The sequence below is a fragment of the Phacochoerus africanus genome, chromosome 1 (assembly GCF_016906955.1).
Source record: "Phacochoerus africanus isolate WHEZ1 chromosome 1, ROS_Pafr_v1, whole genome shotgun sequence".
Classification (NCBI taxonomy): domain Eukaryota; kingdom Metazoa; phylum Chordata; class Mammalia; order Artiodactyla; family Suidae; genus Phacochoerus; species Phacochoerus africanus.
The window spans coordinates 119,927,366-119,943,247 of NC_062544.1; the positions used below are offsets into that span (position 1 = coordinate 119,927,366).

A 15,882-nucleotide genomic window follows, 5' to 3' on the forward strand; every position below is an offset into this window, starting at 1 on the left:
AGAAAAAAAGAAAAAAAAATATATATATATGTAGCAGGAAATAGATGAGAAGCAGCAAAACTCAGGATATTCAGACTTTAAAAAAAAACCTGTGATCTTCTTATCTTTAGGGTGTCCCCAAAGCAGAGCCCATTTGTGTTAGTGCTGGAACAAGCCCTCAGAAAACCCTGGCATGATCCCCTCCAGGGATGCAATTGTTTCTGCTTCAGCGCCAGCTCCCTGTAGCTATCAGACATTTAGCATAAGAACACACCAGACCATAAGTAATACCAAGTTGGTCCTGTAAAATGTTGGAGCTGAGTTTATGGAGTTGCCGTTGTGACTCAGTGGAAATGAGTTTGACTAGTAACCATGAGGACACCAGTTCAATCCCTGGCCTTGATTAGTGGGTTAAGGATCGGGCATTGTCATGAGCTGTGCTGTAGGTCGCAGATATGGCTTGGATCTGGCGTTGCTGTGGCATAGGCCAGCAGCTACAGCTCCAATTCGACCCTTAGCCTGGGAACCTCCATATGCCCTAAAGAGACTAAAAAACAACTGAGTTTGTGAAGATCTCTATGTAATTCAAACCATGAATTGAGTGGCTAGAAGATACACATTTGTTAGAGTAACCCAGAGTATACCTCTCCTTTGTATAATTTCTTAACCTGTTATAGCTTTAAATATTGGTCTTGTTAAAAGAAGGTCTTGTTTAAAAAAGTGCTTGTAATCTTCATTCCTTTAGCTAAATGTAATTTTGTTTAAAATTTCAGAGTAAGTTACATTTTAGAATTTACAAATTAATTAAAACAATAGTAATTTCAGGGACAACCATATTTCCCTCTTATATAATGTTTTTCATTTTGACCCCTATAATCTCTGTGTGTATTGAGTCTGCTTGCTTGCTACATATTTTTCTCTCCCAGGTGATATGGAGACAGGCCACAGTGCATATTACTTTTAATATCAGTTTGTCATTTATAAATATTTTCTATAATATTGAGTATTTTCCTTAAAATTTTTTGTGACTAAAAGTAGTCCTGCTTTCAGCCTCTGAAAACAAAGTCAGATTGTATTAAATGAATTTTCTTTCTCTTTCTCCACAGGTAGCAGAGGGAAAACAAGAGGAAATCCAACAGAAGGGACAAGCTGAGAAGAAAGAATTACAGCATAAAATAGATGAAATGGAAGAAAAAGAACAGGAGCTCCAGGCAAAAATAGAAGCTTTGCAAGCTGATAATGACTTCACAAATGAAAGGCTAACAGCTTTACAAGGTAAATTAGCTAATCCAGAAACTGATTTGATTTGATTTTTTTTCTTTCTTTTTCTCTGTGAAATATCTTTTTCTTGGGCTTTTATTTACAGTACGGTTAGAACATCTTCAAGAGAAAACTCTTAAAGAATGCAGCAGTTTAGGTAGGTGTCACCAAATTTCTTATTTAAAGCTGAATTTTATTATTAAACTTTTGGTGTTTACTGTCTCACCTTGGGTACTTATTTTCTTTGAGAAGGATGCTTACATGTTAGATATAGAGTATGTGTACTCTTTTAGAAAATTTCCCTTAAAATTATGCTTGATTGCCACCAGTGGGCACCATTGTTTAGCCCTTGAGTGAGTGAGATATCTACATCTGATACGGTCTGTTTAGAGATATTTAAATAGAAAAACACATGGACAGCAGGATCCTTTCTTTTTTGAGGTTCATTGAAAATTTACTAAGCAGTTGTAGCTTTTTATCTGAGATGATAGAAAATGGCAAGTTGCACCCTTCTTGTAAAAATAAAGTATTCTATCAGTCTTAATGTAAGTAGGTATACAAAATGCCATGGTTACACTTGAGACCAGTTTTAAAGTAATACTTTCTTTGATCAGGCAATGATACACTGTCTTAATCCTAGGGATACAAGTTGATGACTTCTTACCTAAAATAAATGGGAGCACAGAAAAAGGTAGTGTAAAAAACTTAAATATTTTTCTGTAATGATATCCTTTTACTATTTAAGCAGGATAGAAAGGCCAGGGTTTATAGATTTTAAGTATTTGGACTAAAAAGCATGCTGTTCAGAGACCATTAAATCCTGTCTTTTAAAAATCAAGCTTGGAGTTCCCATCATGGCTCAGCAGAAACGAGTCTGACTAGTATCTATGAGGACACAGGTTTAATCCCTGGCCTTGTGCATGGGTTAAGGATCTGGTGTTGCCATGAGCTGTGTCACAGACATGGCTCGGATCTAGCGTTGTTGTGGCTGTGGTATCGGCCAATGGCTACAGCTCCAATTTGACCCCTAGCCTGGGAACCTTCATATGCTGTGGGTGCGGCCCTAAAAATAAAATAAATAAATAAATAAAAACAAAAATAAAATCCAAGCTTCCCTTGATTTTGTAATTCTTAATGCTTATGATCTGTTGTTTGATATCCCTTGTTATACGGAAATTTCAGTTATTCAGGTTAGATGAAATGATAATGTTAAATTTTAGCATTGGCTTTTATAGTATAATACACCTCCCCCCACACACACTGAATTTTCAAAGACCATACTACCATTTTCTTCTATCAAGTGCTGCTTCCTGGGGATAATTGGCCCCCATTTTTAAATGTTTCTGCCCTGCCCCCTCCTGGCCAAGAGTTTACTTTACAGCCCATTGAACCCTTGAACATAACATAGAAACTGCTTTCCTTATCCTTCTGTTTCATCAGTCAGAGAAAGCAGGGTCAGGCATTTCTGCCATCTAAAAAATTATTTGTTCTTGGTACATGATCCTTCTTTCTAGATAGCTTACGTTGTCTCTGGCCAAAAATGTATAGCCACTATTGGTTTTCCTAACTGTAACATGGGGTGCTTTTTAATCACCGGCTTCTGTAGTCTTTTAGTCATGAAGATCCCTGCTCCCCTCCCCATTCATCCAACAGTAATTGAGTACCAGCTATGTTCCAGATCCTGCATTAGATGCTTGGGGTAAAAAAATGAATAAGACAGTTTTCTGTGTTTACAAATCTATATGCCTCTCATCTCAGTTTTTGTACAAAAGTTGGTGGGAGATATCAAGGTCAATACTCAGATCTTCTTACTAGATATTATTTCCATGTATCAGGGGATATCTTTATAGTTCTTGGGCAGCAACCAAACTCTGATAAAGTTAGGAGATGCTCTCTTGGTTTGTTCTGGTTTTGTTTGGTTGGTTTGTTTTTAATCAAGAACTGGCATGATAGGCTTAGATAATCATGTGCGTGCATGTGTGTGTGTGTGTATGTATATATATAAGCTGCAGGTCAAGAGCAAATATTATATAGAATGAATCTTGAAACTAAATTTTAAAAAATTCATTAATCATTATTTGACTATTTTATATATTTTTTGTAAAATACATTGACATTTTAAAATTTCACTCTGAATTTCAGTTTGAGAATTTTTAAAGGTGTAGTTTATATTCATTGTACCAATATTACTAATTTCTGTTTATTAAGTATATTTAGCAAACATATGTAAAATGACTTAATCCTCATCTTCTAAAAGCTTCTCATCCTTAAGTGAATTTATATTTTTTGTTGTCATTATTTTTCCTTTTCTTTTTTCCTATTTCTGGTATGTACACTTCTTATTCAAATCCATCACTCTTTGACTTGAGTTTATCCTCATTGTTAATGTGAGTGTCAACTCAAGCTGGGAACATTCTCTTCTTTTAGTTAAGAGAACTTTTTATATACACTTAGCCATCTTTATACTATTTAGGGTTGTCAAATTACTGCTTTAAATTTTTTGCCAATTCCAGTTGACTTAAATGAGAATAGATATAGACAAGTCCTTGATTTAACACTGAGTAATAGAGTTTTCTTGTGGTACAATGAGTTAAGGATCTGGTGTTTTCACTGTAGTGGCTCAAGTTGCTCCCATGGCGCAGGTTTGATCCCTGGCGCAGGAACTTACACATGCCACGGCTGTGGCCAAAAAAACCCCAAAACCAAAAAAAACCCCAAAAAACAACAAAAAAAAACTGCATAAGATTTCTTTTGGATACTTTAAGGTAGTCCTTGCCATGAGTATTTTGCTTTTGCTGGTATTTGTTTTTTTAGTAGTGATAAATTGAGTAGTGTAAGAGTGACTAATAAAATATCTTTAAAGAAACTGAGTCATAAGTATCTGAATGTACACAAAAGCTTCATATACCAGATTTAGTAGTGGATTTTAGAATAAGATAGGTCTATTCTGAATCATTTATGATATAGTAAGAAACCAATGATCAAGTATTCAAATATTACCAAAGTCCATGGTTGTAATATCCTATCAGATATGATTTTAACTAAAATTACTCTTTAAATAGTAGAGATAACCAAGAATAATTGTAAGAGAATATTTCAGAAATGTCTGGAGAAGTTAAGATTAATAATACTTCTCCAGTAAACCCCATTTTTGAGATTAACAGTTTTGTACTATAACTTTTTTTTTTAATTATTTTTATTTTATTTTTTTGTCTTTTTGCCATTTCTTGGGCCGCTCCTGCAGCATATGGAGGTTCCCAGGCTAGGGGTCTAATCAGAGCTGTAGCCACCAGCCTATGCCAGAGCCATAGCAACGCGGGATCCGAGCCAAGTCTGCGACCTACACCACAGCTCATGGCAACGCCGGATCGTTAACCCACTGAGCAAGGGCAGGGACCAAACCCGCAACCTCATACCTAGTCGGATTCGTTAACCACTGTGCCACTACGGGAACTCCTGTACTATAACTTTTAAAGTCTTATCTAATAAGTGTGATTTGAATGTATCTTAGAGGGTATAGAACTATTATAAGAGCCACATACATAATTGAATATTTTTTAGAAGCCACATTAAAAATTTTTTAAAAAATGTAAATTTTAAAGGTAAATTTTTAATGATACATTTAATAATATATATACTTTAAACCACTATATCCAAAATATTATTTTAATCTATAATTAATGTTAAAAGATTATAAGTGAAGTATTTCATATTCTATTTTCCTTAACAAGTTGTGGGGTTTTTTGCTTTTTTAGCGCCACACCCTCAGCGTATGCAAGTGCCCAGGCTAGGAGTCAAATCGGAGCTACAGCTGCCGGCCTACACCACAATCTCAGCAACGCCAGATCCGAGCCATGTCTACAATCTACACCACAGCTCATGGCAATGCTGGATCCTTAACCCACTGAGCAAGGCCAGGGGTCAGACCCACGTCCTCATGGATACGAGTTGGGTTCCTAACCCACTGAGCCACAATGGAATGCCCGCTTATGTATAAATAAAATTCATTTTAAATATCTTGATTCTCTATTATGTTTCTGTATCTGTCTTTTTCTTTACATTCCTACAGCCCTGCTTAGTATCACAGGACACTTCCCCCCTTAAGTATCTGATTCTCAATTCTTGGTTTGTATTATCAGTGACATCTATAGTTTTGGCAAAGTGAATTCTCAAAGGCCTGAATTCAAGTAATAGAGTATTATATGTGTCATGATCCAAATCCTTTACATGTACTACCTGAAAGGATTTTCTTTCATGTGTCTTAGGAAATAACCTTTGCAGAAGTCATGTATGTTTATCTTTTTGTATTAATCTTCCATTTTATCTAAATTAGCATGGTAGATACTTTAATGTAGAGTCCAGATATTAAAATTGAAGTATATAAAAGTTTTGATTTCTGGCTTGGTGAGTGATGGAATATCCTGCATTAATAAATTTCACCTAAAGAGTTATAATGCTAGTCTAAAATATGTTTTATAAAATCCTTTAGTTAGGCTAAAATTTAGTTTCAGTGGGTTTTCATATTTAACAGTGATATTGTATAGTTTGAGTTCTAAAAATATTAAAATTTACATAGGATTTATGTAAAAACAGCTTTTTATGTTGGTAATTACTATTCAAACTGAGCGTTCTTGTTTTGGATTTTTTGGTTCCTTTTGGCAAATGCTCTTTATTAGGGTTTTGTTTTTTTTGGTTTTTGGGTTTTTTTAGTTTTGAATTTCTCATGCAGTTAGTCTTTTTTTTTTTCCCCCTTTTGAGGTTATACTGTAGCTCTATATAGTGTAATTTTATGTGGTTATACATAACCACATAATTTTATATAACTATATATATGTATGTACGTAGGAAGATATATCTGCACACCATGTTGCTACATGAAGGATAGTGAGAAATTTGAGTATGAAGGTAAAGAAGAAGGCTCTTGGTAAGGATGTCAAGAGAGGTTGACTAGCCATCAGAGTAGGAGATGCCAGCCTCTCAAGCAAAGTTGAGATGATGAGGGGTGAGCTGGTAGAGTTGGAGGAAAAAAGAAACTTCTACAGAGTAGTATTAACTCATCCTCTTTGACAGGTTTTTGTGCTATTTACACCTTCTAGATAGTCATCATGTTCAAATATATTTTTAACAGTTGAACTTACAATGTCTGTTTGGTAGTTTTGAAAGATACAAATATATAATTGAAGAATGTTATTGGGATTTTGAAGTTAACTCTGAATCATCATCATAAAATCAAATAAAGAGTTTAAGAAAAGAGCTGAAACTTTTATTAAACTACTTGGTTAGGTTTTTATTCTCTTTGCTTATTTAAAAAAAAAATAGTTTGACTTGAGCAAAACCATTTACCAAGCTCTTATTTTAAAATGTGCAGGCCTTGACTTTAATTATTTAGGCAGAAATAAACAATGTAATATTTCAGTAGTGTACGAAATCAGATGAAATGACTCAAGGGGGAAGACCACTTGAGAAATGAAAGTGTAAAATTAAAATATTATGTCATTTTCTTAAAAATTTTAAGGCATTATTTTATGGTATTCTTAAAATATTTATTTTTTGCCTCTTAAATAAGATGAATAGCTTTGAAGAGGGACTGTTAGAGAACAGTTATTTGAAAGTTAATTCAATAAGAACAAATATAAAATATTTTAATTATTTAAGGGTATTTGTTAAGCTCTTGTGGAAAAAGAAGTATTTTAAAAGTGGGAGAAGCGTTTTAAAGCAATATATTTCTATGTTTTCTTGAGATATTTGGATAGAAACTGCACCTTTAAAACCTAACTGTTTGGGGTTAATGATTATAGAGTTATAATTTTCAGTTCTTTAACTTTATTTAACTCCAAAATATGTCTGCTGTTAGTATTAAAATGTATTAAACTTTTGTTAATCTTATTCAGAGTTACCCATGTCAATACATTTTGCTTTTCCTACCTTTGCTGTTGGTTTTCAAAAACAGCAACAAAAACTATATCCTTAAAGGTGTTTCTTTCTTTATTAGAGCACTTGCTTTCAAAGAGTGGCGGGGACTGCACTTTTATTCATCAATTCATAGAATGCCAGAGTGAGTACAGAGTATTTTTCACATTGATTTTAATGAAGTCAGGGTCTAAATTGAAAAATGAGATGAAAAATAAAGATCTCAATGTGTTTGTTGTCGTAAAAGCACATAAAGACCATCTTCAGACAGCAGTGATTCTTTTTATACTGTTTCTGTTTCTCTCTTTTGAGAAAAATATTTCTGTTGTATTTGCCTTCACAGATGGAGGTGAGCATTTCATACTGCCCATAAAAAAGAGAAACTTCCAAGCTTTTTAATTAAAAATCATTATTGAGTAGTAAATAAAATTAGAATGTCAAGCACCTGGAGTTCCCGTCGTGGCTCAGTGGAAATGAATCTGACTAGTATTCAGAGGATGCAGGTTCAATCCCTGGCCTTAATCAGTTGTTAAGGGTTAAGGATCAATGTTGCTGTGAGCTGTGGTATAGATCAAAGATGCGGCTCAGATCGCTACGTTGCTGTGGCTGTGGTGTAGGCTGGCAGCTACAGCTCCGATTTGACCCCTAGCCTGGGAACTTACATATGCTGCTGGTGTGGCCCTAAAAAGACAAACAAACAAAAAAAAACGAATGTCAAGCACCTAAACCTAAACCTTCTGTCTGGATACTTAAGAGGTAGTAATAATATGTTAATCTGCTTCACTGAAGTTCTGGTTCTTAGGTTTCTTAAATAATTAAATGAAGCCACAAAAGTAATAATTTCAAGAGTTCCCTGGTGGCCTAGTGGTTAAGGATCCAGCATTGTCACTGCTCTGGCTCAGGTTACTGCTATGTCATGGGTTTGATCCCTGTCCCAGGAATTTCTGTGTGCTATGAGCATGATAAGAAAAAATAATAATTTCATTTGGACACTCAGATCTGAAGATAGCCTTTAGAGTAACAAGAACTTTCTAGAGAAGAAATAGTAATAAATTGTCCTGCTATGACATCAACTGCCTACCCCTGGGAAGTTGTACAAGGCTAATTTTAATAATATTTTAAAGATAGATTGGCTTTTGAGGTGGTTTAGATCTCTGCTGAATTCTAAACAGAAGAATTCTGACTTACCTCTTACTTGAAAAATCACATGACTACTTAAATCTGTAAAAATCACAAGGTTGTATTATTCTCTTAGTCTTAGTAACAACTCTGTAGTAGAGATTTATGGATGATATCTGTACTTTTCCTATCAGACATACTTTGTCAAGCGTTTTTTTCTTCCTGTTTACTCTCTTTTTTTAATGACTGGTTTTCCAAGTTTCTACGTTCATGAATTCATTTTTGTGGGTATACACACATCTGTGGTTGCCTTCCCACACTCTGCTTCCACACTCCTCAATCTAACAAGCATTTATGGATTGTAAGGGTTATTCCTGGAAATTATAGCAGGCACAAACTCAATAGATCAGATGTTACACTCTTTAGAGATGCTTTAAGGAAACCTGGAATTTCATTTAATAGTTTTAGAAGAGCTTCTGGTTTTGTCCATTTTAGAGACTATAGTGTTGAATGTAAGTTTAACATTACTTTGAGCTAAATTGTTTACTAAATATTGCACATTTCTTTGTTTTTTAATTTTTTCATAAAGCAAAGATTAGTGCATTTTTTTGTTACCTTCTGATTACTAAATCTCACTTTTACCAGAAATTGACATAGTGAATGGGGCAAAATAATTTGTACCCACTGAAATCAACTAAAAGTAGAATATATAATCTGAAATATAAATCTTCAGGAGAAAGATTTTATACTTAGTTTTATTACATGTGACCATTTTTAAGTTATTTTTATTTTGAACTTTTGGGGTTTCTATTTTGAGCCTAAAGAAATACGAACAGAAAACAATCAAAAGGATGTTGTACTGAGTTACAGTTTGCAAAAGTCATATTATTATTTTAAAATATTATTATAAAATTTATCCCTAGTTTTAACACAGAGCAGTGTTTGTTGTAAATAAAGAAAAAGATGTTTGGAGATTTTTTATTTGGTTGTAGTTATGGGGGAAAATGGACCAAATAAACATTCAGAGATTGAGTAGAAGTTATATAAATTATAGCAAATCCCCTTGGTGGGAATATTAGCCAATAAAATGATGTTTACAAGGACTTTATAGTGGCATGGTAAAATGCTAAATGCAATACATAGAGGGAAAAATGAGAATATAAAATCCTGTTTTTGTGGACAAAGAGTGAACCAAAGAACAGAAAAAATAAAATACAGGCATTCCTAGCCATCGGAATCTATTGGGTCCTTAAGTGTTAAGTTTGCATTGAAAGTTCACATAGCTAGGGATGTGGGCCATTATCTGAATCTGTTTGGTTCCTGAGTTTTGGTGGCAAGTAGTAGGAGTTTGGTTGAGGATAGCAGTTGTATCTCAAATTTGCCAAATCATTTGCCTCCTTAAGTTTGAATAGTCAGATCTGATTAGTAAGGGTTACCCCCTGTTTGAATTTACTGTCATTTTCATTATTTTATGACATTTTTATTATTTGATAACAAGTGCCACTATCAAAATTGTTGTGCTTAATAATAAGTATTATAGCAAGCCAGGCAAATTCAGCAAAAATCTTATTCAAGTGAACTTTTCAAACAGTTTTGGATTATTTTTTGACAAACACACATAAATTTTTTGCTATTGTTTTTGTTGATAGACATCTTGAAGTAATTTATGATCTTGATCATGAAGTGTATATTCTGTGAGCAATAATACTTCATATTCTTGTTTCCAGGCTTTTAAAAAGCAAATATTAAGTACTTAGCTTTCAAAAAAAAAAAACAAAAACAAAAACCCAAACCTGGCTTTCATTATTTACTGTGCTTGTATAGTATAAATTCACTTGGTGTTTTAAAAATTAGAAAGTACATAGTTCACTTCCAAAGGAGTCGTCATGCCTATTTTAAATATATTGACAGATTTTTTTTTTTTTTTCAGTTTATGTCTATGAATCCTTAGGACAGTTTGGCTATTGGCTCTCCCCATTTATAAGGTGATTTTGAGGAAGTTGAGTTGCAACACATTTCAATTTATTTTCCTTTTATGGTAAAACATACTATGTTTCTTTTAATTCCTTTAGGAGGAAAGTTTTACTCTCAGGCAAAGTGATTATATTTTTGAACAGATTTAAAGATAAACCTTTTGCGTAATCCCAAAATTGTGAAATAAATTTTCTGTATGAAAATATGAGGTCTATGGAAGGTGTTAATGAAGTATTCTTTATTCTGGAAAGAAGACCACTGAACACCAGCTTTGAAAACAATCCAAGCTGGCCTCTACCTTGATCTTTATCTGTGGCCCTATTTTTTACTCCCCAAACTATAAAACTACCTCCCAAACTCTCCTAAGGGGGGCACAGTCTTTGAGAGATTAACCTGCAGTGACCCTCCTTTGCCTGGCAAAGCAATAAAGCTATTTTTTCTCCTTCACCCCCCCCCCAAAAAAAATGAGGTCTAGAATTAACAAGTAACTTTAGTAAAACTGGCTAAAAAGTTAAAAGTTCTAGCAAATTTTCTTCCTCAGGGATTTAGGCATAAAGTTTGGTTTAAGTAGAACTCCACATTCCATGTTTCCTGCAAATCTCAGTCAGTCACAGGTACCACATAAACTTTAATGAATACTTTGAATACATAGATTTTTGTATGCTCCTAAAGGTGCTTTCTGAGTTAAAAGTTATGCATCTATCTCCCAATCTGTTTCATATATATTCTTTGAACTCTGCCACTTGATTAACTTGTATGCTGAGTGAAAGGATGAAGGGTAAAAGGTGGAGAAGCTAAGGATGTGAAGACCTATCATCACTTGATGGATATGGAGTGAAAAACAGCCCTCTCTAAACTGCTGCCTGCCCCTTTGATTTCTCTTGCAGCCATTGGTCATGGTGGCTTAGTCTGGTCTGCTTTATAGACACAAACTGCCCCCTTCCTCCAAGGGTATCTCCCTTTGGATGATGGAATTAAGAATGCCATGAAATAAACTTACGTTTTTGTATTCTAAATCCATACTTAGTATGTGACTTACTGGTTTTCTCTTAATACTTCATGTCTTGTTTTTTTTTCCTGATTAAAAATTTTTTTTCTCCCTGCCTCCCACCCCATTTTGAAATTACAGTCACTGTCTGTGTATGCTTCTCTCATTCCATCCTGCTTTCTCTTAGGGCTTTGCTCTCATATAGAAATGGCCTTATTTGGAAGTAATGCATTGAATCACTGTTGCTCGTGTGACTGTTTATTTTTCATCACTCTATGAAATCAGCCTCTCTAAACAATTTCAGGCTTATTCAGTTTACATATTGTACTTGAAACAGAGTTTTAAATTTTCATCTTTGAAACTTTTTTTTCTCTAAACCAAAGCAGTTTGTTTATAACAAAGAATAGAAAACACTTGGTGTGGTTCCCTGCTCTTAATAGTTAGTATCCCTGTTACAGGAAAACTCCTGAGTTTCAGTTAGATGTTGCTTATTTTTTTAATTTTGTTGTTGTTAGATTAATTGTCCAGTCTAAGATATATTGGAGGGTTTTTGTTGTTTATACTAGCAATTTCCCCAGTCAGCTGGCTTTACAGTATTTCTGTCAAAATATTCTCCCAGTATAACTGCACAGAAAATAGTCTTAAGTCCATGCCAATAGTGTTTTGGTAAATAAATTGTTCCTTTAAAAAAAAAAGTCTATTTCTGTATTCTTGAAATTGATGCATTTTATTTTACTTTAAATCTAACTCTTATTTTTAGAGGTAGAAGAGTGCTAATTTTTTTCCCTCTTTTATTCTCCCTTGATCTTATGTTTTAAGACATAACTTCTGGAACTGTTTTTATGGAAAGACAATCTTCTATAATAAGAATTACTTTGAGTAATTTTATTTTGCTGCGAAAACAAATAATGTTGTGAAAGTCGGTATTAAAATAAGCATCCTTTCAATCAGAGTCTCCTTTCTGAACATGGTCTTCTCACTTCCTGTGCAGTTTGAAAGCTCTCTTTCCTACTATTTGAGTTACTGTTCTCTGAAGGGATATAAATTATTGGCTTGATGTTGATGTTGATTGTTAATTTTCTTTCTTCTTTGGTCTTTTTAGAGTCACACTTGCGGCGTATGGAGGTTCCCAGGCTAGGGGTCAAATCAGAGCTCTACGAGCTGAGTCTGCAACCTGCATCACAGCTCACAGGAAGGCCAGATCCTTAACCCACTGAGTTAGGCCAAGGATCAAACCTCTGTCCTCATGGATGCTAATCAGATTTGTTTCTGGCTGAGCCATGACGGACACTCCCTGATTGTTAATTTTCACTTTGATTGTGTCTTGATGTTGATTTTAATCTCACTTTCTTAGCTATATTTCCCTTTAATGATTTTCTATGTAACTTTAGCTCATTTTCATTTGTGGTGTTTAGGATTGGATCAGAGAAACCTTGATGTGAATTCTGATTAGGTCCCTCATTGGCAGATTCTGTAGTTCTTTTTTATTCTTTTACTCATCTAAGATCTCTAGGGAATTGAAATCAGTGTATGATAGTCAGTGCTGTTTGAATTTATCTTCTGCTTTCAGTCGCTTGTATCTGTCATGTGAGGAAAGTGGCTTTTTAAGAATCTATTCTTGGAATTCCTGTCATGGTGCAGCAGAAATGAATCCGACTAGGAACCATGAGGTTGCAGGTTCAATCCCTGGCCTCGCTCAGTGGGTTAACAGTCCATCATAGACACAGCTCAGATCTGGCGTTGCTGTGGCTGTGGCATAGGCTGGCAGCTGTAACTCCGATTAGACCCCTAGCCTGGGAATCTCCATATGCCTCAGGAGCAGCCCTTAAAAAAAAAAACTATTCTAGTCTAGGCATAGCTGTGCTCTCTTTGAGCTTCTTTTGTTTGCGTTGCTCTCATTTATTTTGTGCCACATAGTAATATAGATAGTACATAATATATTTTTATCAACCAAAAGTAAAATTGGTTCTGTTCTATTCAGTCTTTGACGATATTTGACAGTTTTTGCAGTTCCACATACGTTGTCTGACTAAACAAAGTGCTCTGGTGGTGGTTCTCAAATGTTGTCAAACTTATCATACCCATCAGTTCTACTCCTTGGTAGCTTACCAAGCCTATTAAGCATCTACAGTGTACATACCAGGCATTATTTTAGTTTTGGGGGACATAGAAATGAATAAGACAAAGATACCTTTGACTTCATGGAACTTACATTCTCTTGAGGAGACAAAAACTAATAAACTGCCAGGTACTGATAAGTCTGCTGAAGAAAAATGGAAGACTCTAAGGCAGTAGGTAGTGACAAAAGTATTCTATAGGATTTGAACAGATTTGGGACTAAGCTGATTGTGTGAATTGTACATGTGTCTGGGGAAAGAACGTGTGAGATGGAGAGAATCCAAGGCAGGTATGAAATTGGAGTTTTAGAACAATAAAAATGCCTTTTAACAAAATAAATAGGGAGTTCTCATTGTGACTCAGCAGAAACAAATCTGACTAGCATCCATGTGGATGCAGGTTCGATCCCTGGCCTCCCTCAGTAGGTTAAGGATCTGGCGTTTTCGTGAGCTGTGGTGTTGCAGACGTGGCTTGGATCTGGTGTGGCTGTGTCTGCAGTGTAGGCCGACAACTACAGCTCTGATTCAACCCCTAGCCTGGGAACCTCCATATGCCGTAGGTGCGGCCCTAAAAAGACAATAAATAAATAAATACCCAGATAGTAAATATTTTAGGCCTTTCAGGTTATAAGGTCTCTGTTGTAACTACCAGACTCTGCCATTGTGGTAATAAGCAGCCATGGATGGTATGTAAATGAGTGGACCTAGCTGTGTTCCTATAAAACTTTACCTAGCAAATAGCAGGCTGGATTTGGCCCTGTGGGGATACAGTCGGCTTATAGACTGTGTAGGTCAGGGTAAGGACTTCAGATTTTGTTCTCAGGGTAAGAGGTTTTGAGTAATAAATTAATCCTAATGTGTGTTTATAATTTTCTAAAGAAGGTGATACTTTGGGGAGTTGCCATTGTGGCGTAGCAGAAACAAATCTGACTAGGAACCGTGAAGTTGCGGGTTTGATCCCTGGCCTTGCTCAGTGGGTTAAGGATCTGGTATTGCCATGAGCTGTGATGTAGGTCGCAGATGTGTCTTGAATCCTGTGTTGCTATGGCTGTGGTGTAGGCTGGCAGCTGTAGTTCTGATTAGACCCCTAGCCTGGGAACCTCCATATGCCGAGGGTGCAGCCCTAAAAACCAAAAAAAAAAAGGAAAAAGGTCATACCTTGATCTTCAACATCCCAGAAAAAGATTGGAATGGCTTTCAGAACCTGTGGTATAACATTTCATTATTTGCTCTGTTCATATAACAAGCATTTGTGGAACCTATATTAGGCGTCAGGTGTCAAGAATTAAATTATTAATTAATAAGCTACCTCCCTGCTTTCACTAGACTCTAAATTCCTAGGTTTATCATAATTGTCTTGGTAATACCATGTAAGTAAGTATTTGAAAGAATGAGTATATTCTTCAAAGAGTTTGTAGTATGTTGGGAAAGCTAAACATACGGTATAGTTAAATAAAGATACAAATGAAGAGCTGTGGAAGAGGATAGAAGAGATAGCAAATCCATCTTGGAAAAAGGAATATATAAGAGAGCTAGACAAGACATCACTACTTAGAAATGATTAAAATGTAGCAGGTAGTTAATGCTATTTTTTTTTGTCTTTTTTTTTTAGGGCCACGCCCACAGCATATGGAAGTTCCCAGGCTAGGAGTCTAATCAGAGCTGTAGCCACCGACGTATGCCACAGCCACAGCAATGCCAGATCCAAGCCACGTCTGCAACCTGCACCACAGCTCATGGCAATACCCAATCCCCAAGCCACTCAGCAAGGCCAGGGATCGAACCTGCATCCTCATGTATCCTAGTCAGGTTCGTTAACCACTGAGCCATGAAGGGAACTGCCAGTTAATGCTACTTTAAAAAAAATAATAATTTTAGGAGTTTACACTATAGCTCAGTGGGTTAAGGACCCGACGTAGTCTCCATGAGAATGCAGGTTCAATCTCTGGCCATAAAAAGAAAAAAAAATTATAAATATATGTACATTTTTAAAGAATTTTTGAGTTGTTCCCCAGTAGCACAGTGGATTAAAGATCCAGCATTGTCAGTACTGTGACTCAGGTCACTGCTATGAACAGGTTCAATCCCTGGCCCTCAATCTAACATGTGTTGTGAATGCAGCCAAAAAAAAAAAAAAAAAAAGAATCTTTGAGGTCTTAAAGAATAATGTTTTTTTTTTTTTCCTTGCTTGGTATAATTATAAAAATTTGTTTTCTACTTTCCCTCAGTACAAACAGTGCTGCATTGGAAGTATTTGTTCAAGCCTCTCTTTCCAGTGTGATATGCAGGAGGGGTTGTGGGGTCAAAGGGCATGTGCTTTTAACATTTGGAGAGCTCCTGCCAAGTTGCTCTCTAAAAAAAAAAGTGATACCAATTTATACTTCTACCAAAAGGGCTCCAGGTTACTCATTAACCCACCCCTCTCAGTGCTGAATGTTTGCCAACCTGATGGCCAAACAATGCTATGGCACTGTGTTGTGGGTAGACCATAAATTTCTCATGTTTACTGGACATTTGCATTTCTTTGCCTGTGAA

The 15,882-nt window shown here is 35.4% G+C and overlaps 1 protein-coding gene across 30 annotated transcripts in view; it reads left to right on the forward strand.

The window, feature by feature from the left end:
* The window catches only part of SLMAP (sarcolemma associated protein), a 149,268-nt gene that overhangs the window by 94,252 nt on the left and 39,134 nt on the right, over window positions 1–15,882 (forward strand). For 8 of the 30 annotated variants that reach the window (XM_047777595.1, XM_047777567.1, XM_047777734.1 and 5 more), the window contains exons 11-14: window positions 1,086–1,254; window positions 1,346–1,396; window positions 1,880–1,930; window positions 7,232–7,294. In XM_047777595.1, the coding sequence (XP_047633551.1) occupies window positions 1,086–1,254; window positions 1,346–1,396; window positions 1,880–1,930; window positions 7,232–7,294 (334 nt within the window). The remainder of the gene's footprint in view (window positions 1–1,085; window positions 1,255–1,345; window positions 1,397–1,879; window positions 1,931–7,231; window positions 7,295–15,882) is intronic. The other 22 variants (XM_047777667.1, XM_047777695.1, XM_047777675.1 and 19 more) reach the window with 5 other exon arrangements.